The sequence below is a fragment of the Eptatretus burgeri genome, chromosome 17 (genome assembly GCF_056783735.1).
Source record: "Eptatretus burgeri isolate ZD-2024b chromosome 17, Ebu_testis_v1, whole genome shotgun sequence".
Classification (NCBI taxonomy): domain Eukaryota; kingdom Metazoa; phylum Chordata; class Myxini; order Myxiniformes; family Myxinidae; genus Eptatretus; species Eptatretus burgeri.
The window spans coordinates 1,636,964-1,662,138 of record NC_140977.1 but is presented as its reverse complement, the minus strand read 5'-3'; the positions used below and the strand labels follow the sequence as shown (position 1 = coordinate 1,662,138).

Below are 25,175 nucleotides of genomic sequence, written 5' to 3'. Positions count from 1 at the left end.
AGAAAATTCTAGAATGTTATGCTTTTGAAAAATTTGCCTGGGCTTGCCCAGGGAATTTCCAAAGGAAACCACACCCACCAGTCTTTCCCTATAAAAGCCTCAAGCCCAGGCTCCATTTTAAACATTTTTTTTTTTTCGGGCAATGGTGTGCTGTGTGCTTGCCTGGAGATCAACTACTTGTATGGAACTAAACCTTCAAGTTGATGAACTGGATTCAAACCTCTTATCCATTGAGGTAAGATTTTATTTTCCTATTTTCAGTTTGATTTAAGCATACTCATTTAATAATTAAATCACTTAATTAATACATTATTATTTTCTCTCACAGGAAATTGTATCTGAAATACGAAATGAAAATACGAAATGAAAAATAAAAAAAACCGTTTTATTTTAGGATGTATATTGTGATAAATCGCTTCATCTCACCAAGTCATTCGCGTCAGTCGGGCTTGGATAATTTTTTTTAATTTTTAAGCATTTTTCATATTAATATTTTTGGTTATATTATATTTTTGTCGTTCAGCCTGTGCCTTTGTGTAATAATTTGATAAATCAATATCCAGTTCTTGGGATACACCAAAGATAGAACCATCTTTACAAACATGTCATTTATATTAGATTAAAAATAGTCATAAAAATTTTTATTTTTGTTGAGTTGAAATAACACAAAAAGACATAATTGACCACAACACTTGGAATTTAATTCTTGGACTTGAAATGTTTGATAAACACCATTCTGTAAGAATTTTATGACTTCAACAGGTGGTGGAAGACCAAAACTATCAAAATAATATTTGTCTTGACTATTAAAAATACAAACCCAATGAGAACCGTTCCCATTATTATCTTCGAAGTTCATAAGAATATTCTTTGTATGTTTCGGCACATTTGTTAATTCATCTCTCATACAAATAACCACATTATGAATTTTTAATTTCTTACAATATTTGACAAGTTGTAAATTTGATGTTGTATTCTTTAAACCACTCATCAATGCTCATTTATTTATTAGAAAGATATAATCCATTACCACTTTTAGTTAATTTTACACCTGCTTGTGCGATAGAAGAAAGCATATCTCCAACTAACAATCTCGCTTTATCAGGCAGACCTTCAAGTTTTTCAGCAAAATCTACAATTACACCACTTCCACTAATTTGTTTCTCCAACTCTTTGTTATGTCTTTCCAATTCTTTTTGAGCCTGGAGTTAAGCCTTCCTTTCATTGGCAGTTTTCACCGCTGTTGAAATACCACCCGTCAATGCTCCAACCGCACTTAAACCAGCAAATAAAGGAATTAGAAATGGGAGAAATCCTCCTATCCACTCGTCTCTCTTATTGAATATTTTTTCAACAGTGGTTTTGTCATTTTAATTTTAAGTGAGCCAGTATCGTTCAAGATTTTAACCTGTTCTCTTGTGAGCAAAGCATCAATTCTTACTGCTCCTTTTCTCTGAATTGTATTTACGTTAATCGTACAAGGCTTTTGATTTTGAACACAAGATGATAGTTTATGAAGATTGATTTGATTAACATATACCCCAGTTGGTACTTTGCCACTCATTTATTTAACAAAAAAATGATGTGAGACTAATCATAACACCATTATCTGTGTTAATCTGCAATTCTGTTTCTTCCAAAAGCAAACAATATGCATCAACTTCTTCACTATCTCCTCTTTCAATGTATAGGGAAGTATCCAATCGATTCGACTTTATAGTTTCCTTTTGAGCGCTCAGGTCAAACGCATAGATTGTATACAAACTTTTAAATGCTGTCATATCCAAAATAGGTTCTTTATTTCCATTACTTTCACACACCTTTTGGTAAGACTTGTATGCTTCAGGACAATCATTTTTTCCCCAATTAATTTCCAATCTATCTCGTGGATAAAATGTTCCAGAGAGAAACGCTAAGTTGTTTCACCTTAGCATTATCGCTCAATGCATTATTCTTCTCAGTAGCATTTTCACCATCTGCTTTTAAAAATGATCCACAGATAGAGGCTTTCCTTCCAGAACACCCAAATTCCACGTGCAAGTGGTTTGGTTGAGTTTAACGTGTTGACGTCTTCTTTTGAGGTATGATACACTGAGTGGTTTCTTTGAGTTAAGTCTTCTATTCAACATCTCTTCTGTTTTAAGATTAGGAGTATATTCACGAATAAACCAACTCATTTCATCAATTACAAATTTATTCTGCTCACCAAAAGCACTACCAACACCAAAAAGCAATCTATTTTCATTATCATTCCTTTGGAGCTGAAATCTAATTTTAAGACCATAAAATGACCGTTTTTACAGCCATTTTTCCCCGCTGTGCAGGGGTTTGGCTTTTTCTTGAGGCAATGTTTTATGGCCGGATGCCCTTCCTGACGCCAACCCTGGTCGCCTCTTACGACACACAGGGATATGGTACACCTATTCTAACCGGAGCATACACCGGGACCAGTACACTGGTACTCATTTCGCCGACCTCGGAAGGATGACAGGCTGAGTCAACCCCCTGGTGTTAATTCAGCAGCCAATGGGGCTTGAACTCAGGACCCTGGGATCCTAAGCCGCCACCCTAACCACTAAGCCAACACCAGGCTTAATTTTAAGACCATACAGAACTTTATCATGATCACAAAATCCAAATATACCTTAAAGAGGAACTGCCACAGTAAAACTATTAACTGCTTTTGGATCATCAGTATACATTCCTTTCCTTTGAGAATATCCAGGGTCTGTGGTTGTTCCCATTGACATATCAGGAATAAAACCTTTGACAGACCCCTTTCCCATTCTATCACTGAATGTATAGAGTGTAAATTTCATCATTTCAGATACAGCAGAGACATAATCAACGGCTTCAACTTCTTGTGTTCCAATATACAAACGCACACTATCAAACATTTTCCAGAAGAAATCATTTAGGAGTGTAGCGTTTGTGTTATTCCCAGCCTTAGTGAATATAAATTTACACAACAAGAAACTTTCGGATAGATTCAAATAGGTTTGTTGATTATTTATTTCAAAACTTTTTGTACCATTTGCATTCCAGTCTGTTCCAGTTATTGCATTTACCTTGAAGTAATCTTTTTTAGTGGAGTTTGAGATAATAATAGTCTCATCCAAATCATAGATACTATCAATTGCTTCCATACTTGTATTTATTGAGGAAAAAAGATGTTAAAACTTTTGAAACCCTGATCCAAGTATTCGAATTATTTTGTCGTTCTTGGGGGGACAACTGAGTTTTGCCTTTCTTAATTTCTTGTAATTTATGAGATTCCTTCTGGGCATCTTTTATGCTTTTTGCAGCACCTGCTAAATTTCCCACAGCAGAAGCAGTTGAACCAATTAGGTCTTCATGTTGAAGAATAGTTGAACCAATACCCATTGGAGTATCAATTATACCATCTCCTCTAAATTGATGTCCAACACCCCTTTGTCTCAGGTTTATAGTATCCTCTCCCAAGATACATACCTTCACCATTGTATTGTGGGGAAAGGAACATCCCTTCCCCTGTAATTATTTTAAATTTTCCCAACTCGTGTTTCTTCACAATAACCATCGTATTTATTTTTTGGAAAACTTCACGTTGGTGAATTCTGATGGATATAACTTCCCCATGAAAAGAAATCACACAATTATCTTGGTCGGTTATCCTAAAATTTACTGTGTATGTTTTTTTCTGACACAGGGAGATAAACCAAATTTTTGGGTTCCATATTGAATTTATAACCAATTGGGGTTGAGTATGCACTGAATGAAAATATTGTATTTGTTTTTATTCCATCATTATAAGCACCATCAATCAAATCACAGTGAATTAATACCGAGTTTATTCCTGAGGATATTTGAATGACATTATCACTGTAAATCGTCCCATTAGTTTCAATCTTTTTTGAGGAGAAACCCAATAACTCTCTAAATGAATTATCAATTGTGAAATCAACCTTGTAGTTATTTTTTAACTTTAATTGTTGATTTTGAAGTACGTTTTTGAATGTCTATAACAATATTTTTTGGTTCATCACCCTGTTCTTTCATAAGACGAGCAATTTCGGAAGATATTTGAGAAATCTCATATGCTCCGGGTGAGACTGTTATCGTTTGTATCCACTTCCGGGATTATAAATAAACTTTTCATTTTTATTAGTTATATTAAATAAGGTATTATAAGTTTCCATGGACAATAAAGATGCCTCATATTCTTTTGTTGGATCAAGCTGTAGTGGGTTTGGGAATGAAGATGAGTGGTTGCTTGTTGTGAAATTAAAACTCAGGATTGTGCTTCTCATCTTATTTAATGAGATAAAATGTCTTTATATTGAGATTTATTAATTATTTTCATGTTTATCAACTGGTCTAAAATGGCTGATGCTTCATTCAAACAATTGTTATTCCCAGCCTTCTTTCTACCTAACAACAATAACAGTCTATTAACTAATTGCGATGGGTCATTTGGAAGAAAACTAATACCTGAACCAAGGATACTTAAAGCCTGAATAATGTGTTTCTCCTTCTCATTTTTCCTAATTTTACAAGAAATAATAACCCAATAATTTAGTGTTCAGCAGATCAATATATACTCTATCATCATTATTTTTGATATCCAATAGTTTATCAATATACTTTGATTCATTCCTCACAGTTGAAGCTTGTCTTCCATCTTTTGTGAGAACAAACATTAATCTCGGAGTTCGTTTGACAGGGGGTTGAGCAGAACCCAAGAACTTTAATTCCTCATTAAAAATCAATACTTTTTCTTGAACAAGATGAAATATTGCTGGTTGTCCTGCTTTGGTTTTTGAATCCGCTGAATATTCATTGTTTTGAAGAGCATTCACAATCTAATCAGGGGGTCGATTAATCTCTTCCAGTTGTTGAAATAAACCTTCATCATCATATTCTAATTCTCCTTAATGCCCTAATTCTTCCTCCGTCATTTGATCAAAATCTTTAAACATTTGAAGTTTTTTAGGAGTATATTCTACTGTGGGAAATGTGGAAACATCTTTCATTTTTTCTTGGGAAGTTTTTAAAAGTGGTTTAAAAAATTTCTCTTGTTTTCTTTCAAATGCTTCTTCGCCTGTTAGTTTCTGTCTGCGTTTCTTCTTTATGTCTTCCTGTTGTTTTACAACTTTTGAAACCAACTCTTGATGTTTCTAAAATCTTCTTGCTCTTTCTTTCGCATCCATTTATTTATTGGAAAATATCATTTCATGAATTGTAAAGATCAACAGGGAAATTTTCCTTTTCTTCATCATCCAAGTTGATGTGTTCAAATAAATCCTTTTCTTTAAATATTTCATCAAATTCTTTATTAACATTAATACGAGTTGTAATTTCTTCTTCACTAATACTTGCATCTCTGTTTTTCATATGTTTGCATTGAGTTTCTTCATCAACATAAAAAACCGAATTATAAAATCTTCACTCCGCTCAGATATTTAACAATTTGTCTCGTTCCTTCTGGATTAGTTTCTAATATCCCAAGACCACCAGATTTTAGTTTGTTTAACTCACTCTTATAATGTGAATATTTTGTTGTACCAAGAGAAACCTCCTCAAATATTTGACCTTCATTCCTCAATCACATATGTTCCTCCACTGAAATATAGTGATAATCTTCACCTTTTACTTCTCCAGGTCTTATTGCTCTCGTTGTTGTTGATACAATGCGTAACACGGGGTGTTTTTTAAGTAAACTCACAATATTCTCATTTGTACTAAACAAGAACCTTGATTTATGAAAGTTTTTTTTCCAGAAGCAGATTTACCCACAAGATTTATAATAATAGTTGTCATTTATATATGTAATTGTTTATAAAACAAAAAATATATCCCTGAACATCTCATCTTGTTTCACAACAACATATTTATATTTTTCAGTCGTGTGCTTCATGTTATCCCCAAATTCCTTTTTACTACATAATGTATAACAATTATCTCTCCAAAAATTATTTATATCTATTGAATTTAACTTGAATAAAATAAAAGTATTAGCATTGTTTCTGATGGAACGATGAGGAAGTTGAAAGTACGATTGCCTAAGATAAATACAATTACAAGAAGAATGTCTCCCTCTTGTGTAGTTGCTGTCCATTACCGTTTGGTTTCTCTCATTAAAACAATCATCAAAGATAACGAGGTTCTTTTTTGATTTATCCAAATCTTGGGGAGACAGTATATCATCCGTATTATCACTAAGAATACAAGTTATCGGTTTTGATTTCTTTTTACATCTCTGTGTATCAAAAAATAGTTGAATTATATCTTCAATGTTATTATCATTTAGGTTTTTTTGAAGTTTCAATAAACCAATTACATCTTCTTTTTGAAGACCAGCATTTAAACCTTGTGAGAGTAGTCGATACTAAAAGCCCTTCCACTGAAGGAAATTGAAGAACTCGTCTTATCCACCATAATTGTTTTTATCCAAAAGTTGTTATATTTATCTTTGTTCAATTTTACATTCTTGACATATTTCTCAGTATCTTTTACAAATGAAGAGATTGACTGAAACTTGTCTTTTGTGTCTTGAAACATTGTATTTATTAAGTGAAAAAAGTTGGAGGATAAAATGGTTTTAAGCACAGATTCACCTATAAATTAAATGAAATTTTCATCAAGAAAATTTTAGTTTAAGCAAAGTTTTATTGTATAAATATGGTGAATACAACGTACTGCGATGTTTGTAACCACAAATTTAAATATTATAAAAAACACCTTCAAACCAACAAACATACATTTAATCTATTTGATCAAATATCTCCTCTTGAGTTGGAAAGAAAACATTGTGATATCTGCTCAAAAGATGTTTTGAAGAGTAGTTATAATAGACATCTTCAATAACAAAAACACAAAAAAATGAGTTCAAAAAAAATATCTTCCAAATTATGATAGTGAAAAAGATAGTAATTATTTGATGTATTTTGATGCTAATAATTTGCATGGATGGGCAATGTCTCAATCTCTGCCTTATGGTAAATTAGAGTGGGTGGAAGAAAAGGATTATGAAAAGGCTTTGATGAATATTGTTATTTCTTCTCAAGAGGAATTTGAATGAGGAAGAAGAAGGTTATTATTTTGAAGTTGATTTGAGGTACCCAAGTGATCTTCATAATAAGCATAAAGACCTTCCTTTTGCCTGTGAGAAAGAAACCCCAAAGAAAGAATGGTTCAGTGATTATCATAAAAGTTTTAATATTAAAGGCAAATCAACAGAAAAGTTATTAACAACATTCTATGATAAAGAGGGATATGTTTTGCATCAGAGAAGCTTAAAACAGTTTTTGAGAGAAGGATTGAGAGTAGCTAAAATTCATAGAGTTTTAAAATTTAAACAAAGTCCTTGGATGAAAAAGTATATTAAATTCAATGCAGATATGAGAACAAATACAAAAGTAAAATTTGAAGGGGAATTCTATAAATTGATGAATAATGCTGTCTTTGGAAAGACAATGGAGAATGTTAGAAACAGGCAAAACATTAGATTTGCAACATCTTGGAAAGAAGCTTTGAGATTGATAAATAAACCAAGTTTGAAGAGAGAAGAGGTTTTTTCAGAGAACTTTTCTGCTATTCATATGGAAAAGGAAAGTATTGTAATGGATAAAACAATTTATATTGGAACAGCAGTTCTTGATTTATCAAAGATATTGATGTATGATTATTTGTATAATGGCTTAAAGAAAGAGTATGGTGAAAATGTTTCATTGTTGGATATGGACACTGATGATAGGTTTATCCTAGATATAAAAACTGATGATGTTGAAAAAGATATGAAGAAAAATATTGGAGTATATGATACAAGTAATTTTAGTAAGAAGAGAGAGTTATTTTCCAAAAAGAATGAAAAGGTTATGGGAAAGTTTAAGGATGAGTTGGGTGGAAAAGTAATGAGTGAGTTTATTGGATTGAGAGCAAAGGCATATGCTTATAAGTATGGTGATCAGATTGATAAGAGGTTAAAGGGAATAAAGAAATGTGTAATAAAGAAATCAATAACTTTTAGAAATTATTACAATTGTTTGATGAATAAGAAAGAAGAATATAGGAAAATGAATACAATAAGAAGTTTTAAACATAACATATATAGTGAAGAAGTAAATAAAAAGGCATTAGGAGCCTTTGATGATAAGAGATTTATTTTAGATAATGGAATAGATTGTGTTCCATATGGATATTGTATGATAGAGTGTATAAAATAGATTGTGTTTTAACGATAGGAAGATGGGTTTGGGTTTTTTAAGGGATACCGCCGCGTTTTTTCACAATATATAAATGGTCAAACCAAGTATTAATCAAACTAAAGAGTGGAGAAAATCTCAGTCTTGGTAAATGTTTTCCATAAAAATGGAAAACATAATGAATGTGAAAAATATCAAATAAGTCTTATTGAAAAAATAACTAAAACAAAGGTAAATAAAACAAATAAGCGAATCAATTTAAAACCTAGAAAGTTGGAGGATGTAAAGAAAAAAATTAATATACTTGAATGGACTGAAAACTTTGATGGTTATCAATTGAACAATGAAAAAACAAGTTACTATAATCTCAAAATGATATGTGGCTCAGGAGGTGGTCAAACAAGAGCATTAAGAGAAGTTTATCATTTCATAATGACACAAAAGGGGTATCTTAAAAAAATATAAAGATTCAAATGTTTTGTTTTTAAATATTTTAGATGGGGATTATTGTGCAAAGAAAATTAAACTATTGAAGGAATTTGAGAATGAACAAATCTTTATAGGTTCAATGAGTGAGCTAAACAATATGCATTGGTTATTTGAAAAAGAGTGTCCCAAGGCTTACATGTTTCAGATATTTCTTTCGAATCACCTTTAACAAATCACATTACTACTTGAACAAATCTTTATCTTATTGCATTGGTTATTTGAAAAAAAGTGTCCCAAGGTTAAAAGGGGAGACAACCAAATATACCTTGGGATAAAAAGGGGGTTTACTTTTTAGGGGGAAAAAAAAAATGAATCGCTGAAAATCCCCCATTCATTCACATGGGGAAAAGTGAGCCAGAATCAGTATATTCACCCGACTCATACGTGTTTGATTGCATACATGTATGAGTGCATACGTGTGTAACAAATAAATGTCCTTGTTCGAATGTTGACCTGTTCGTTGCGTCCTTTCCCCCAATTGAGCTGCCGTATTGCGTTCGGGATATTAACTGGCTTTTAAATAGCGGATAAAGTAATCGGATCCGGCGGGGCTTGGCGATATACACCGCTGGGCAAATCGCAAAAGGGGTGAGCTGCTTAAGCGGCTCGTTTCCAAGCAAGTCCCATTGAGGTGCAAATCCCCGGCATTTCTGTCTGCGCGCATACTTAGGTAAATCGACAATTCGGCGATCGGACCGTCGCGCGCGGACAGAATAGTTGGCTGATTTATGGTGTGATTAAAAACACACCCGTAGCTGGATTTCGGCGTTGATCCGAAACCTGCGACTGGATTGCCACGGTCGGAAGGAGCGCGGCCGCAATTAGCTAAAAGCGGTCGTCCGCACGCCAGAGTGGTGAGAAACCATAACAAATATATATATATATATATATACATACATACACAGACAGTAGACTTGGCATAAGTCGTCACCATCGGGACCGAGGAAAAAGTGACGACTTAGAAATGTGACGTCTTACGCGTATGCGAACATTCATGATGACTGTGGGTTGAAGGATGAAGTCGGTGTGGCCTGGACACATATGTGTGAGAGCCGGCTATTGTACCAAAAGGAAAACACAATCCTCGAGGCATAGGTGAGGGTGAGTTGGTGACTTGGAAAGTGATCAAGCAAAGATTGAATTCATGAATCAGTTTATCAAAAGTAAAGATAATGAACAACTCTGTAAGACAACTCGTATACCATCGGTGATGGTATGGTGACAAATTACATGACACACAGGCATCGTGGTGATGATTACCACTCAATGCCTATGTAAGTGAGTGCGGTAATGTACAAAACAAGCCAATATAAAACCATGATCGGACTTCAACACTAAGCTCGATCGATCCTTTACTTCTTCGCGAAGTAATCCGTTATGTTTGACTGCCTCAAACTCTTGGGCATCTGGTGCATGAGAAAGGATTCAAACCGGTCATTGTATTCCATGATGTTGGCTGGGCAATCCCCCACCGAAAGACAGTTTCGGCCGAATCGGCCAAACCGAATATTTGGCTGAGCCGACATTTGCCGAAACCAGATGATGAGCGAGAGTCATTGACATCTTCAAAAGGACACACATTTCACACTTCCCACCGGCCTCATGATCTTCTCCACTTGTCCAAATATCTTGCCCTTATTCTTCAAGATATCGTTCAATGTCTGCCGTTTGATGCCCAACTTCTCACCTATGTCCGTTTTCTTCATCAGTGGATTTGCCTCGCAAAACTGGATAATGTCGTATTTTTCTTGGTAGGTTTTAGTTGTAAGCTTACGCTTAGTCGCCATTGTCCTGCCTGCAGTGCGATCAACGTGTGTACGCAGTTATAAATAGCCTATCACTGGTGGTGTACACCAATGAGCGAGCATCACGATTCCATGAAATCGGGCTTCTCATGAGGCAGCAGTTCCGTGTGACGAGTTAGGAGTGGGAATTTACTTGAGCTTCCATTACGTGGGAATGGACAACATCTGACGACTCAGAGATGACGACTTACAAAGGGATGACCCTTTATTCAAAGGGATTTAACACGAGATAAATTCGGGACTTTTCGACGCTGCCGACTTAGGCGAAGTGACGAGTTACACGCTGCCGACTTACACCTAGTCTACTGTGTATGTGTATATGTATATGTATATGTATATATACACACACATACATATATGCAGTGGGGAGAACAAGTATTTGATACACTGCCGATTTTGCAGGTTTTCCCACTTACAAAGCACGTGGAGGTCTGTAATTTTTATCAAAGGTACACTTCAACTGTGAAAGACGGAATCCAAAACAAAAATCCTGAAAATCACATTGTATGATTTTAAAATAATTAATTTGCATTTTATTGCATGAAATAAGTATTTAATCACCTACCAACCAGTAAGAATTCCGGCTCTCACAGACCTGTTCGTTTTGTCTTTAAGAAGCCCTCCCATTCTCCACTCATTACCTGTATTAACTACACCTGTTTGAACTCGTTATCTGCATAAAAGACAGCTGTCCACACTCAATCAATCAGACTCCAACCTCTCCACAATGGGCAAGACCAGAGAGCTGTCCAAGGACATCAGGGACAAAATTGTAGACTTGCACAAGGCTGGGCTGGGCTGGGCTACAGGACAATAGGCAAGCAGCTTGGTGAGAAGGCAACAACTGTTGGCGCAATTATTAGAAAATGGAAGAAGTTCAAGATAACAGTCAATCTCCCTCGGTCTGGGGCTCCATGCAAGATCTCACCTCGTGGAGCCTCAATGATCATGAGAAAGGTGAGGGATCAGCCCAGAACTACACGGCAGGACCTGGTCAATGACCTGAAGAGAGCTGGGACCACAGTATCAAAGAAAACCATAAGTAACACACTACGCCGTCATGGATTAAAATCCTGCAGCGCACGCAAGGTCCCTCTGCTCAAGCCAGCGCATGTCCAGGCCCGTTTGAAGTTTGCAAATGACCATCTGGATGATCCAGAGGAGGAATGGGAGAAGGTCATGTGGTCTGATGAGACCAAAATAGAGCTTTTTGGTTTAAACTCCACTCGCCGTGTTTGGAGGAAGAAGAAGGATGAGTACAAGCCAAAGAACACCATCCCAACAGTGAAGCATGGAGGTGGAAACATCATTCTTTGGGGATGCTTTTCTGCAAAGGGGACAGGACGACTGCACCGTATTGAGGGGAGGATGGGTGGGGCCATGTATCGCGAGATCTTGGCCAACAACCTCCTTCGCCCAACAAAAGCATTGAAGATGGGGCGTGGCTGGGTCTTCCAGCATGACAACGAACCGAAACACACAGCCAGGGCAACTAAGGAGTGGCTCCGTAAGAAGCATCTCAAGGTCCTGGAGTGGCCTCGCCAGTCTCCAGACCTGAACCTAAGAGAAAATCTTTGGAGGGAGCTGAAAGTCTGTGTTGCCCAGCGACAGCCCCGAAACCTGAAGGATCTGGAGAAGATCTGTATGGTGGAGTGGGCCAAAAACCCTGCTGCAGTCTGTGCAAACCTGGTGAAGAACAATAGGAAACGTCCGATCTCTGTAATTGCAAACAAAGGTTTCTGCACCAAATATTAAGTTCTGTTTTTCTGATGTATCAAATACTTATTTCATGCAATAAAATGCAAATTAATTATTTTAAAATCATACAATGTGTTTTCAGGATTTTTGTTTTAGATTCCTTCTTTCACACTTGAAGTGTACCTATGATAAAAATTACAGACCTCTGCGTGCTTTGTAAGTGGGCAACCTGCAAAATCGGCACTGTATCAAATACCTGTTCTCCCCACTGTGTGTGTGTGTGTGTGTGTGTGTGTGTGTGTGTGTGTGTGTGTGTGTGTGTGTGTGTGTGTGTGTGTGTGTGTGTGTGTGTGTGTGTGTGTGTGTATGTGTATATATATATATATATATATATATATATATATATATATATATATATATATATATATATATATATATATATATATATATATATATATTGTGTGAAACCCTAATTATGGCTTTGAAATGTTTATGTCTTCACTCTATAAGTTATTGAAAAGCAGGGATTTACATAACTGGTACGCAGGTGCAGTCAAAAAAATTAATGTATCCTTCAAGGAATGATTCTTCTGTGATTTAAAACTTTAAGTTTATCAACAATAACATTATAATTCATGTTATATATTATAACTCACAAGTTTAAAGAATTTATCTGAGGAGTATGTGTGAGTGAAGAGGAAGGTGAGGTCCAGGAGCGTCCGGAACGAAAAAGATCGGATTGTGAGCGTCTCATCTGGAGCGGACATTTTGAGAGAGAGCGCTGGCAGAGGAATAAGATGCATACAAATCTTCATTGATACTTTAAAAATCGGAGAGGTGATTAAGAAGGCAGACGAGTGCGTTCGAAGATGACAAAAGGGGATCGGCATGTGGAGAATAAGCACAGCTCCTGGGCGCTCAATTCGCGATGGACGTTATGTCAAGGTCTGGTTGTGGATAGCGAAGTGTTGGAGAAACAAGTTTGGCTCACTGACATCCTCTTTCCAGCGGACTGTGTCCATGTGCCCATGTGAGTGAGGTTTCTTTTCAGTCTCGTCATCTCAAACTGTTGTGTCTTTCAATTTTATGTCTGATTTCTGGGTTGTGGTTCCAATCATTCAAAATATACCATCAGAGATGGGGAATCCCCCGCCATTGAAAAATAATTGAAATCAGATAAGCGTTTTTACATTTATTACAAAAAACTTTTCAAGATGGCCGCCCCAGTCGGCCATCTTGGATCCGGCCACGCCCAAAATCAATTGGGTTCTTCCTTTTCAGGTGGTACATGTGTGACCCAAATTTCAAATAGATATGGCGAACAGTTTACGAGTTATTGCACTCACAGCTATAAATGTTGACGCCCAGCCAGCCGGACGGACGGACGACACGGGTGACAACAATATCCCCCTTCCGCCACGCGGTGGGGGATAAAAAGCAATGTACATTGAGTGACTCATTTGATGTTCCACCTCTGAAAAAAGTTCGTCAGCCGACTGAATCGGATGTGAAGAAACAAGAATTTTCTGACAAATGGCTTAATGACATCCCATGGCTGGAAACTAACACGGAAAGCATTGAGATGTGGTGTAAACTCTGCCATGCTCACCCAAACGTTGCAGACAAAACAAGCATCGATGACACTGGTGGAAGCATCCACTACACATCTACCACACTGAAACTTCAGCCACCCAATTTTTGAAAAACACGAAAGGAGCACCGAGTATGCCAAAGTCATGAAGGCCACTGTCATGGGCAAAAATATTGGCACCCTTGCACTTTTTTTCAAATAATGCACCATTTCTTCCAGAAATTTGTTGACATGAAAAAATATTTTGATACCCACATATGCATCTTTGGTATGCAGTGGAACAAAACAAAAAAAAGCTGAAAATAAGGGCACTCGGTTGAGCGCACACCTCCACCATGCAATTTCTTTCTACTTTTTTTGTAGAAATATCAGCGAACTCAAACCCTAACAGCTCGTTTTTAGCCTGATCTCACAAGAGTGAAGAATAGCTTTTAAAAAATTGCCAGATCCGGATCTGAATTCAGATCTTCACCAAAATTGAAACAGTTCTTCCTCGTCACAAACCCAACATATCCACCAAGTTTCATCCGAATCCGTACACAACTTTTTGAGATATCGTGCTGCAATATCGTTTTTGGCCCCATCTCACAATGGTGAAGAATCACTTTTAAAAATTCTGGTAGTCGGATCCAGATCTGGATCTTCATCAAAATCTAATCAGTTCGTCCTCGTCACAGACCGAACCTGCCTCCCAAATTTCATCCAAATCCGTCCACAACTTTTTGAGATATCCTGCACAAACACAGACAGACAGACAAACAAACAAGCCAGTCGGCAGCGATGGGTCGCCGAGCATGGAAACTACAAGATATAGAGCAAAATGGATGTCATATTGCGGATCGGGAATCACCTCAAGATTATGCATATCAAATCTCATCCAGTTCCATCTACTTATAACTGCTCGGTATCCATTTGAATGAAAAGTACCGAAAATGCGGTTTGAAATCGGAAATCCCCAAAGTTCGAAGGGGTGCTGCGGTTGAACAAAGATCTAAATCGAAAATCCGGCTCGATTGTTTGTGCACAATGTATTCCAGATGATTGGTGTGAATTTTCATGACCATCCGACAATAACCCGAGGAGGAATAGTATTTGGCGCGAAGGCACCTCCAGCTCTCGCATATTATCTATTTTTGCACTAATTGACCTTTGACCCCGAAGCAAAATCGGTCAATATGTCCTGAGGCAAAGTTGTAGTACTCATTGAGTACCATGAACCTGCAAAGTTTCATTCGTATCGATGCACTCACCTGGTCGCTAGGTGGCCTTCAATTTTCGCCAATACCCTAATTGTAGGGGGCACTGCGGGTAAAGTATTCCATATATCACAAAAACCAGAATATATTTGATAGAGCATCACCTGAAGATCATTCGTGCCAAATTTCATAACCCGACGTGGGATAATGGCTTTCGGAATTGATTTCGCGTGAACAGTACTGATTTTGAAGGTTTTTCGGTTGTTGCTCGGGAACCAAAGCATCCCGAACAACCATCACAATTTCCAAAGCACTAGGTCATAAGATGTACCCTACCACCCGAGTTTGGTCAAAATCCGCCCACGTTTACTACCAATTATACAACCACAACAACAACAACCGTTTTTACAGCCATTTTTCAGCAGAGGTTAGCTTTTCTTGAAGCAATGTTTTATGGCCGGATGCCCTTCCTGACGCCAACCCTGGTTGCCTCTTACGACACACAGGGATATGCTACACCTATTCCAATCGGGACCAGTACACCGGTACTCATTTTGCCGACGTTGGAAGGATGACAGGTTGAGTCAACCCCTGGTGTTAATTCAGCAGCCAACAGGGCTTGAACTCAAGAACTTAGGATCCCAAGCCAGCCACCCTAACTACTAAGCCAACACCAGGCTATGTTTATTTTGCTGATGACAAACGAACAAACATCCAAACAAACAGACAGAATTACTGACAATAAGGGTCACCTATTTCAGCGACCCAACAGACAGAGGGGGGTGAAAACACAAGCCTTGTCTTGAAGAAAAAAACTAGTCTTGCTATGCACAGATGGGGCCACAGTGAACACAACGGAGTTGTACCAAAACTAAGCGGCATCGTTGAAATAGGGAATTCCCTTGTTGATATTCTGTGCACCTGCACACATGCTGGGAAATTGCTCAAAAATCAGCTGATCGTTCCGTTCCATTCTGTGAGATATTCAATCTCTGGATTTTCAAAGTACTGAGTTTTTATCTGCAAAAAGGAAAAGCAAGAACAACTGGATACATTTAAAAAAACGATGTGAAAAAAATGGGATTTTTTTTCTCTCTCTTTTCTACCATCCATCTCCATTTCTCTTCTTCCACCCTTCATCTCAGCTTTTCTCTCTTCCACCATCCTTAATCTCTCTTTTTATCCAAGGAGGAAACTTATCTCTTGTTCTTCCCCTCTACATGTGATGCCATACATTTTGGTTCTCTCCCATACCTTCTTTTTCTTCTTCTTCCCTTTTTTGTATCTTTCCCTAACCCACCTTCACATATCCAGCCATGATCCACGTCCTGTCACATTCTGTCATGTTGTTTACCTCCGACCTTTTCACTGCCACCCTGTCCATGACGTGTGCATGTTTTTACATGTACTCACCATTTTAAAACAATTTGTTTCCATCATCAACAACAACAAACAATTTCAAACACAACACCGACATAAATTCATGCATTTAGGCACATCCAGTAACTTGTGCTGTGAAACAAAATCTGATGAATAGTTTTAACCACTTACTTTTGATGGGAGAATCACCACGTTCAGGATCCACATTCAGCTTCCGATCAAAATCTGGAAACACAAACAATCATACCATGTTACCTCTACATTATTGGGATTACATGTTGGTAACCGAGTGATTCCCGAACAACCGTTGCTGTGTGCACGTCTACCCTGAGTCCTGAGTCTGAAGAATAACTTCTGATAAATATATTGTTACAGGTTTCAGAGCGAGCACGCAGGAATGCACGAGGGGGTTGCTCAGACACAACTCTCGACTTCTAAACCTGAAGCCACAAGGCCACAGGTAACTACGTGGCCCAAAAAGTTGCGAAGCAACTGCGGATGCCGTTTGGGATAACGAGCTCGAGCTGGGTCCTCACACCCAGCAATGCATTACCTACAGGTGATAGAGTTACCTCAATGTATCACCCTTATTTACTGATGAAGTATGGCCAAGTGAAACCATGGGTAGAGCATTGGATATCTCCGTGTCCGTGTAGTTGTGGTGTTGGTGTGGAAATAGGATGGAAAAAGGCTTTGAAAGGATCAATGATGCAAAGTATTAGAAATGGATTTAAACAGAAGGTTTACAGGAATGTACTGGGTTTGAGAGGTTGAGGGATATAGACAGATGGATGGATTGAAAGAGGGAAATCTTTGGAATATGGGAAATCACAATGGGGATGGAACATGCTCATAGTCAACGCATTTCCCCCCATCCCTTATACGAAGGGAATGTACCTGACTTAGAACATTTATGGATTGAACATCTAACGAGGGAATCCCTTATGTGCTGGATACAACTTCCGGGAGTCCATTACCATAATCACAACAATATTAATCATTGAAACTATAATGAGCATGATGTTGTGGTTCAGACCTTTGTCCGCAGATGATGAATCGTCGACAAACTCTGATTTCACCTCCACTTTCATCACAAAATCTGAAGAATAACAATCAATTCAAACAAAACTTCCATTCACATTTCTGAATAAAAACATCTCCCATGATACATTTCACTGAAATAAGTGAAACCAGAAGGGCACTCGGTAGAGCGCATACCTCCGCCCTGTCATGCCTGATCCAAAAGAACATATTGGGCTCAATACATTTTTGAGATATCGTGGTTTATCTTGTTTTTGAGCCCCATCTCTCGATGGTGAAGAATCACTTTGAAAAAAAATTATCGGATTCAGATTATCTTTACCGAAATTGAAGCAATTCTTCCTTGTCACACACCCAACGTGTCCACCAAGTTTCATCCGAATGCGTCCACAACTTTTTGAGATATCCAGCACACAAACAAACAAACAAACAAACAGAAAGGGGTGAAAATATAACCTCCTTCACTTTCAGTGTTGGAGACAACATATTAACAGTTTATTATTTAATAAGTTATCCCAAACTACACTGTGTGTTCGAGAATGTTTGTAATGACATGAAAGATCACAAGGAGTGAACGAGAGTTCAAGATGTCTCGTGTGGATTTGATTCTCGACCCGACTACAAACTGCCGTCCTGGTGATTCACACCCAGAACATTCCATCAATGATGAGAACATGAAGGAGGCTATCTCATCTACTTGTGTTCTATTTGGGGTGTTAAAGATCCCACACTATTGAGGAAGGCAAAGAGAATGTCTTAAAAAAACAATCCCCATTTCAATCAGACATCCTTGTTTGTAACTTACAAGTAGAATATATTTGTGGTTCAAACCTTCATGTTGAGGGAACGAATCATCGACAAACTCGGACTTCACCTTCACCTTCATAATAAAACCTGAAACAAAAACAATCCATTAAAACTAAACTTTCAGGAACCACCAGAACGTGACGGTGCGGAGAGAACGGCACGTACCGGGTCCCGACTCCTCATCCTCGGGTGGACCGACCCTGGACCCGCGGTCTGTGGGAGAACCTCCAGGAACGAGCGAGTTTCCTCCATGGGAACCGATCGTGGATCCCGGGGGGTTCGCTCTGTGATCTTCACCGGAGAGATCTCGGTTCATGGTGCACTGGAGGGGACTGGAAGGTCGAGGGTAGTGGTATTGTAAGATATAAGGTAGTAGTACGGTACTGTATGGCAGTAGCACGGTACTGTTTGACATTGTGTATTCGTGCGGTCCTGCAAGGTAAAGTGTGGTAGTGTGGTACTTTAAGGCAGCGTGCAGTAGTAAAGTACTGTAGTGTAGTAAAGTACTGTACTGTAGTGTTGTGTAGTAAAGCACGGTACTGTGTACTAAAGCTAGGTACTGTAAGGCAGAGTGTACTAAAGCTCGGTACTGTAAGGTAGAGTGCAGTAGTACAGTACTGCAAGGTAGCATGTAGTAAAGTACTGCAGTGTCGTAAAGCATGGTACTGTAAGAAAGAGTGAAGTTAAGCACGGTACTGTAAGGTAGAGTGCAGTAAAGCACGGTACTGTAAGGTAGAGCGTAGTAAAGCTCGGTACTGTGTACTAAAGCTAGGTACTGTAAGGCAGAGTGTACTAAAGCTCGGTACTGTAAGGTAGAGTGCAGTAGTACAGTACTGTAAGGTAGCATGTAGTAAAGTACTGCAGTGTCGTAAAGCATGGTACTGTAAGATAGAGTGAAGTTAAGCACGGTACTGTAAGGTAGAGTGAAGTTAAGCATGGTACTGTAAGATAGAGTGAAGTTAAGCACGGTACTGTAAGGTAGAGTGAAGTTAAGCACGGTACTGTAAGGTAGAGTGAAGTTAAGCACGGTACTGTAAGGTAGAGTGAAGTTAAGCACGGTACTGTAAGGTAGAGTGAAGTTAAGCACGGTACTGTAAGGTAGAGTGAAGTTAAGCACGGTACTGTAAGGTAGAGTGAAGTTAAGCACGGTACTGTAAGGTAGAGTGAAGTTAAGCACGGTACTGTAAGATAGAGTGAAGTTAAGCACGGTACTGTAAGATAGAGTGAAGTTAAGCATGGTACTGTAAGATAGAGTGAAGTTAAGCACGGTACTGTAAGATAGAGTGAAGTTAAGCACTGTACTGTAAGGTAGAGTGAAGTTAAGCACTGTACTGTAAGGTAGAGTGAAGTTAAGCACTGTACTGTAAGGTAGAGTGAAGTTAAGCATGGTACTGTAAGATAGAGTGAAGTTAAGCACGGTACTGTAAGGTAGAGTGAAGTTAAGCACTGTACTGTAAGGTAGAGTGAAGTTAAGCACGGTACTGTAAGATAGAGTGAAGTTAAGCACGGTACTGTAAGGTAGAGTGAAGTTAAGCACGGTACTGTAAGATAGAGTGAAGTTAAGCACTGTACTGTAAGGTAGAGTGAAGTTAAGCACGGTACTGTAAGATAGAGTGAAGTTAAGCACGGTACTGTAAGATAGAGTGAAGTTAAGCACGGTACTGTAAGATAGAGTGAAGCTAAGCACGGTACTGTAAGATAGAGTGAAGTTAAGCACGGTACTGTAAGATAGAGTGAAGTTAAGCACGGTACTGTAAGATAGAGTGAAGTTAAGCACGGTACTGCAAGATAGATTGCAGGAAAGCAAGGTACTGTAAGGCAGAGTGTACTAAAGCACGGTACTGTAAGATAGAGTGAAGTTAAGCACGGTACTGTAAGATAGAGTGAAGTTAAGCACTGTACTGTAAGGTAGAGTGAAGTTAAGCACGGTACTGTAAGATAGAGTGAAGTTAAGCATGGTACTGTAAGATAGAGTGAAGTTAAGCACGGTACTGTAAGATAGAGTGAAGTTAAGCACGGTACTGTAAGATAGAGTGAAGTTAAGCACTGTACTGTAAGATAGAGTGAAGTTAAGCACGGTACTGTAAGATAGAGTGAAGTTAAGCACGGTACTGTAAGATAGAGTGAAGTTAAGCACGGTACTGTAAGATAGAGTGAAGTTAAGCACGGTACTGTAAGATAGAGTGAAGTTAAGCACGGTACTGTAAGATAGAGTGAAGTTAAGCATGGTACTGTAAGATAGAGTGAAGTTAAGCACGGTACTGTAAGATAGAGTGAAGTTAAGCACGGTACTGTAAGATAGAGTGAAGTTAAGCACGGTACTGTAAGATAGAGTGAAGTTAAGCACGGTACTGTAAGATAGAGTGAAGTTAAGCACGGTACTGTAAGATAGAGTGAAGTTAAGCACGGTACTGTAAGATAGAGTGAAGTTAAGCATGGTACTGTAAGATAGATTGCAGTAAAGCAAGGTACTGTAAGGCAGAGTGTACTAAAGCACGGTACTGTAAGATAGAGTGAAGCTAAGCACGGTACTGTAAGATAGAGTGAAGTTAAGCACGGTACTGTAAGATAGAGTGAAGTTAAGCACTGTACTGTAAGGTAGAGTGAAGTTAAGCACGGTACTGTAAGGTAGAGTGAAGTTAAGTACTGTACTGTAAGGTAGAGTGAAGTTAAGCATGGTACTGTAAGATAGATTGCAGTAAAGCAAGGTACTGTAAGGCAGAGTGTACTAAAGCACGGTACTGTAAGATAGAGTGAAGCTAAGCACGGTACTGTAAGATAGAGTGAAGTTAAGCACGGTACTGTAAGATAGAGTGAAGTTAAGCATGGTACTGTAAGATAGAGTGAAGTTAAGCACGGTACTGTAAGATAGAGTGAAGTTAAGCACGGTACTGTAAGGTAGAGTGAAGTAAGATAGAGTGAAGTTAAGCACGGTACTGTAAGGTAGAGTGAAGTTAAGCATGGTACTGTAAGATAGAGTGAAGTTAAGCATGGTACTGTAAGATAGAGTGAAGTTAAGCACGGTACTGTAAGATAGAGTGAAGTTAAGCACTGTACTGTAAGGTAGAGTGAAGTTAAGCACTGTACTGTAAGGTAGAGTGAAGTTAAGCATGGTACTGTAAGATAGAGTGAAGTTAAGCACGGTACTGTAAGATAGAGTGAAGTTAAGCATGGTACTGTAAGGCAGAGTGTACTAAAGCACGGTACTGTAAGATAGAGTGAAGTTAAGCACGGTACTGTAAGATAGAGTGAAGTTAAGCACGGTACTGTAAGATAGAGTGAAGTTAAGCACGGTACTGTAAGATAGAGTGAAGTTAAGCACGGTACTGTAAGGTAGAGTGAAGTTAAGCACGGTACTGTAAGATAGAGTGAAGTTAAGCACGGTACTGTAAGGTAGAGTGAAGTTAAGCACGGTACTGTAAGATAGAGTGAAGTTAAGCACGGTACTGTAAGATAGAGTGAAGTTAAGCACGGTACTGTAAGATAGAAGTTAAGCACGGTACTGTAAGATGAGTTGTAAGCAAGTTAAGCATGGTACTGTAAGATAGAGTGAAGTTAAGCATGGTACTGTAAGATAGAGTGAAGTTAAGCACGGTACTGTAAGATAGAGTGAAGTTAAGCACGGTACTGTAAGATAGAGTGAAGTTAAGCACGGTACTGTAAGATAGAGTGAAGTTAAGCACGGTACTGTAAGATAGAGTGAAGTTAAGCACGGTACTGTAAGATAGAGTGAAGTTAAGCATGGTACTGTAAGATAGAGTGAAGTTAAGCACGGTACTGTAAGATAGAGTGAAGTTAAGCACTGTACTGTAAGATAGAGTGAAGTTAAGCACTGTACTGTAAGGTAGAGTGAAGTTAAGCATGGTACTGTAAGATAGAGTGAAGTTAAGCACGGTACTGTAAGATAGAGTGAAGTTAAGCACTGTACTGTAAGGTAGAGTGAAGTTAAGCACTGTACTGTAAGATAGAGTGAAGTTAAGCATGGTACTGTAAGATAGAGTGAAGTTAAGCACGGTACTGTAAGATAGAGTGAAGTTAAGCATGGTACTGTAAGATAGAGTGAAGTTAAGCACGGTACTGTAAGATAGAGTGAAGTTAAGCACGGTACTGTAAGATAGAGTGAAGTTAAGCACGGTACTGTAAGATAGAGTGAAGTTAAGCACGGTACTGTAAGATAGAGTGAAGTTAAGCACGGTACTGTAAGATAGAGTGAAGTTAAGCATGGTACTGTAAGATAGAGTGAAGTTAAGCATGGTACTGTAAGATAGAGTGAAGTTAAGCACGGTACTGTAAGATAGAGTGAAGTTAAGCACGGTACTGTAAGATAGAGTGAAGTTAAGCACGGTACTGTAAGATAGAGTGAAGTTAAGCACTGTACTGTAAGGTAGAGTGAAGTTAAGCACTGTACTGTAAGGTAGAGTGAAGTTAAGCACGGTACTGTAAGGTAGAGTGAAGTTAAGCACGGTACTGTAAGATAGAGTGAAGTTAAGCACGGTACTGTAAGATAGAGTGAAGTTAAGCACGGTACTGTAAGATAGAGTGAAGTTAAGCACGGTACTGTAAGATAGAGTGAAGTTAAGCACGGTACTGTAAGATAGAGTGAAGTTAAGCACGGTACTGTAAGATAGAGTGAAGTTAAGCACGGTACTGTAAGATAGAGTGAAGTTAAGCACTGTACTGTAAGGTAGAGTGAAGTTAAGCACTGTACTGTAAGGTAGAGTGAAGTTAAGCACGGTACTGTAAGATAGAGTGAAGTTAAGCATGGTACTGTAAGATAGAGTGAAGTTAAGCATGGTACTGTAAGATAGAGTGAAGTTAAGCACGGTACTGTAAGATAGAGTGAAGTTAAGCACGGTACTGTAAGATAGAGTGAAGTTAAGCACGGTACTGTAAGATAGAGTGAAGTTAAGCACGGTACTGTAAGATAGAGTGAAGTTAAGCACGGTACTGTAAGATAGAGTGAAGTTAAGCACGGTACTGTAAGATAGAGTGAAGTTAAGCACGGTACTGTAAGATAGAGTGAAGTTAAGCACGGTACTGTAAGATAGAGTGAAGTTAAGCACGGTACTGTAAGATAGAGTGAAGTTAAGCACGGTACTGTAAGATAGAGTGAAGTTAAGCACGGTACTGTAAGATAGAGTGAAGTTAAGCATGGTACTGTAAGATAGAGTGAAGTTAAGCACGGTACTGTAAGATAGAGTGAAGTTAAGCACGGTACTGTAAGATAGAGTGAAGTTAAGCACGGTACTGTAAGATAGAGTGAAGTTAAGCACGGTACTGTAAGATAGAGTGAAGTTAAGCACGGTACTGTAAGATAGAGTGAAGTTAAGCACGGTACTGTAAGATAGAGTGAAGTTAAGCACGGTACTGTAAGATAGAGTGAAGTTAAGCACGGTACTGTAAGATAGAGTGAAGTTAAGCACGGTACTGTAAGATAGAGTGAAGTTAAGCATGGTACTGTAAGATAGAGTGAAGTTAAGCACGGTACTGTAAGATAGAGTGAAGTTAAGCACTGTACTGTAAGGTAGAGTGAAGTTAAGCACTGTACTGTAAGGTAGAGTGAAGTTAAGCACGGTACTGTAAGGTAGAGTGAAGTTAAGCATGGTACTGTAAGGTAGAGTGAAGTTAAGCACGGTACTGTAAGATAGAGTGAAGTTAAGCACAGTACTGTAAGGTAGAGTGAAGTTAAGCACTGTACTGTAAGGTAGAGTGAAGTTAAGCACGGTACTGTAAGATAGAGTGAAGTTAAGCACGGTACTGTAAGGTAGAGTGAAGTTAAGCACGGTACTGTAAGATAGAGTGAAGTTAAGCACGGTACTGTAAGATAGAGTGAAGTTAAGCACGGTACTGTAAGATAGAGTGAAGTTAAGCACGGTACTGTAAGATAGAGTGAAGTTAAGCACGGTACTGTAAGATAGAGTGAAGTTAAGCACGGTACTGTAAGATAGAGTGAAGTTAAGCACGGTACTGTAAGATAGAGTGAAGTTAAGCACGGTACTGCAAGATAGATTGCAGGAAAGCAAGGTACTGTAAGGCAGAGTGTACTAAAGCACGGTACTGTAAGATAGAGTGAAGTTAAGCACTGTACTGTAAGGTAGAGTGAAGTTAAGCACGGTACTGTAAGATAGAGTGAAGTTAAGCATGGTACTGTAAGATAGAGTGAAGTTAAGCACTGTACTGTAAGATAGAGTGAAGTTAAGCACGGTACTGTAAGATAGAGTGAAGTTAAGCATGGTACTGTAAGATAGAGTGAAGTTAAGCACGGTACTGTAAGGTAGAGTGAAGTTAAGCATGGTACTGTAAGATAGAGTGAAGTTAAGCACGGTACTGTAAGATAGAGTGAAGTTAAGCATGGTACTGTAAGATAGATTGCAGTAAAGCAAGGTACTGTAAGGCAGAGTGTACTAAAGCACGGTACTGTAAGATAGAGTGAAGTTAAGCATGGTACTGTAAGATAGAGTGAAGTTAAGCACGGTACTGTAAGATAGAGTGAAGTTAAGCACGGTACTGTAAGATAGAGTGAAGTTAAGCACGGTACTGTAAGATAGATTGCAGGAAAGCAAGGTACTGTAAGTCAGAGTGTACTAAAGCACGGTACTGTAAGATAGAGTGAAGTTAAGCATGGTACTGTAAGATAGAGTGAAGTTAAGCACGGTACTGTAAGATAGAGTGAAGTTAAGCACTGTACTGTAAGGTAGAGTGAAGTTAAGCACTGTACTGTAAGGTAGAGTGAAGTTAAGCATGGTACTGTAAGATAGAGTGAAGTTAAGCACGGTACTGTAAGATAGAGTGAAGTTAAGCATGGTACTGTAAGGCAGAGTGTACTAAAGCACGGTACTGTAAGATAGAGTGAAGTTAAGCATGGTACTGTAAGATAGAGTGAAGTTAAGCACGGTACTGTAAGATAGAGTGAAGTTAAGCACTGTACTGTAAGGTAGAGTGAAGTTAAGCACTGTACTGTAAGATAGAGTGAAGTTAAGCATGG

At 38.3% G+C, this 25,175-nt stretch overlaps 1 protein-coding gene across 7 annotated transcripts in view; it reads right to left on the bottom strand.

The window, feature by feature from the left end:
• Nucleotides 1-25,175, bottom strand: part of LOC147009079 (uncharacterized) — a 143,714-nt gene that overhangs the window by 109,750 nt on the left and 8,789 nt on the right. For 6 of the 7 annotated variants that reach the window (XM_085862698.1, XM_085862706.1, XM_085862708.1 and 3 more), the window contains exons 2-5: nt 18,356-18,522; nt 18,215-18,277; nt 17,379-17,441; nt 16,514-16,567 (exon numbers count right to left, since the gene is read on the bottom strand). In XM_085862698.1, coding sequence (XP_085718824.1) covers nt 16,514-16,567; nt 17,379-17,441; nt 18,215-18,277; nt 18,356-18,506 — 331 coding nt within the window. In that variant the 5' untranslated portion in view covers nt 18,507-18,522. Of the gene's footprint in view, nt 1-16,513; nt 16,568-17,378; nt 17,442-17,705; nt 17,777-18,214; nt 18,278-18,355; nt 18,523-25,175 lie in introns of those variants that run through there. The other variant, XM_085862699.1, reaches the window with a different exon arrangement.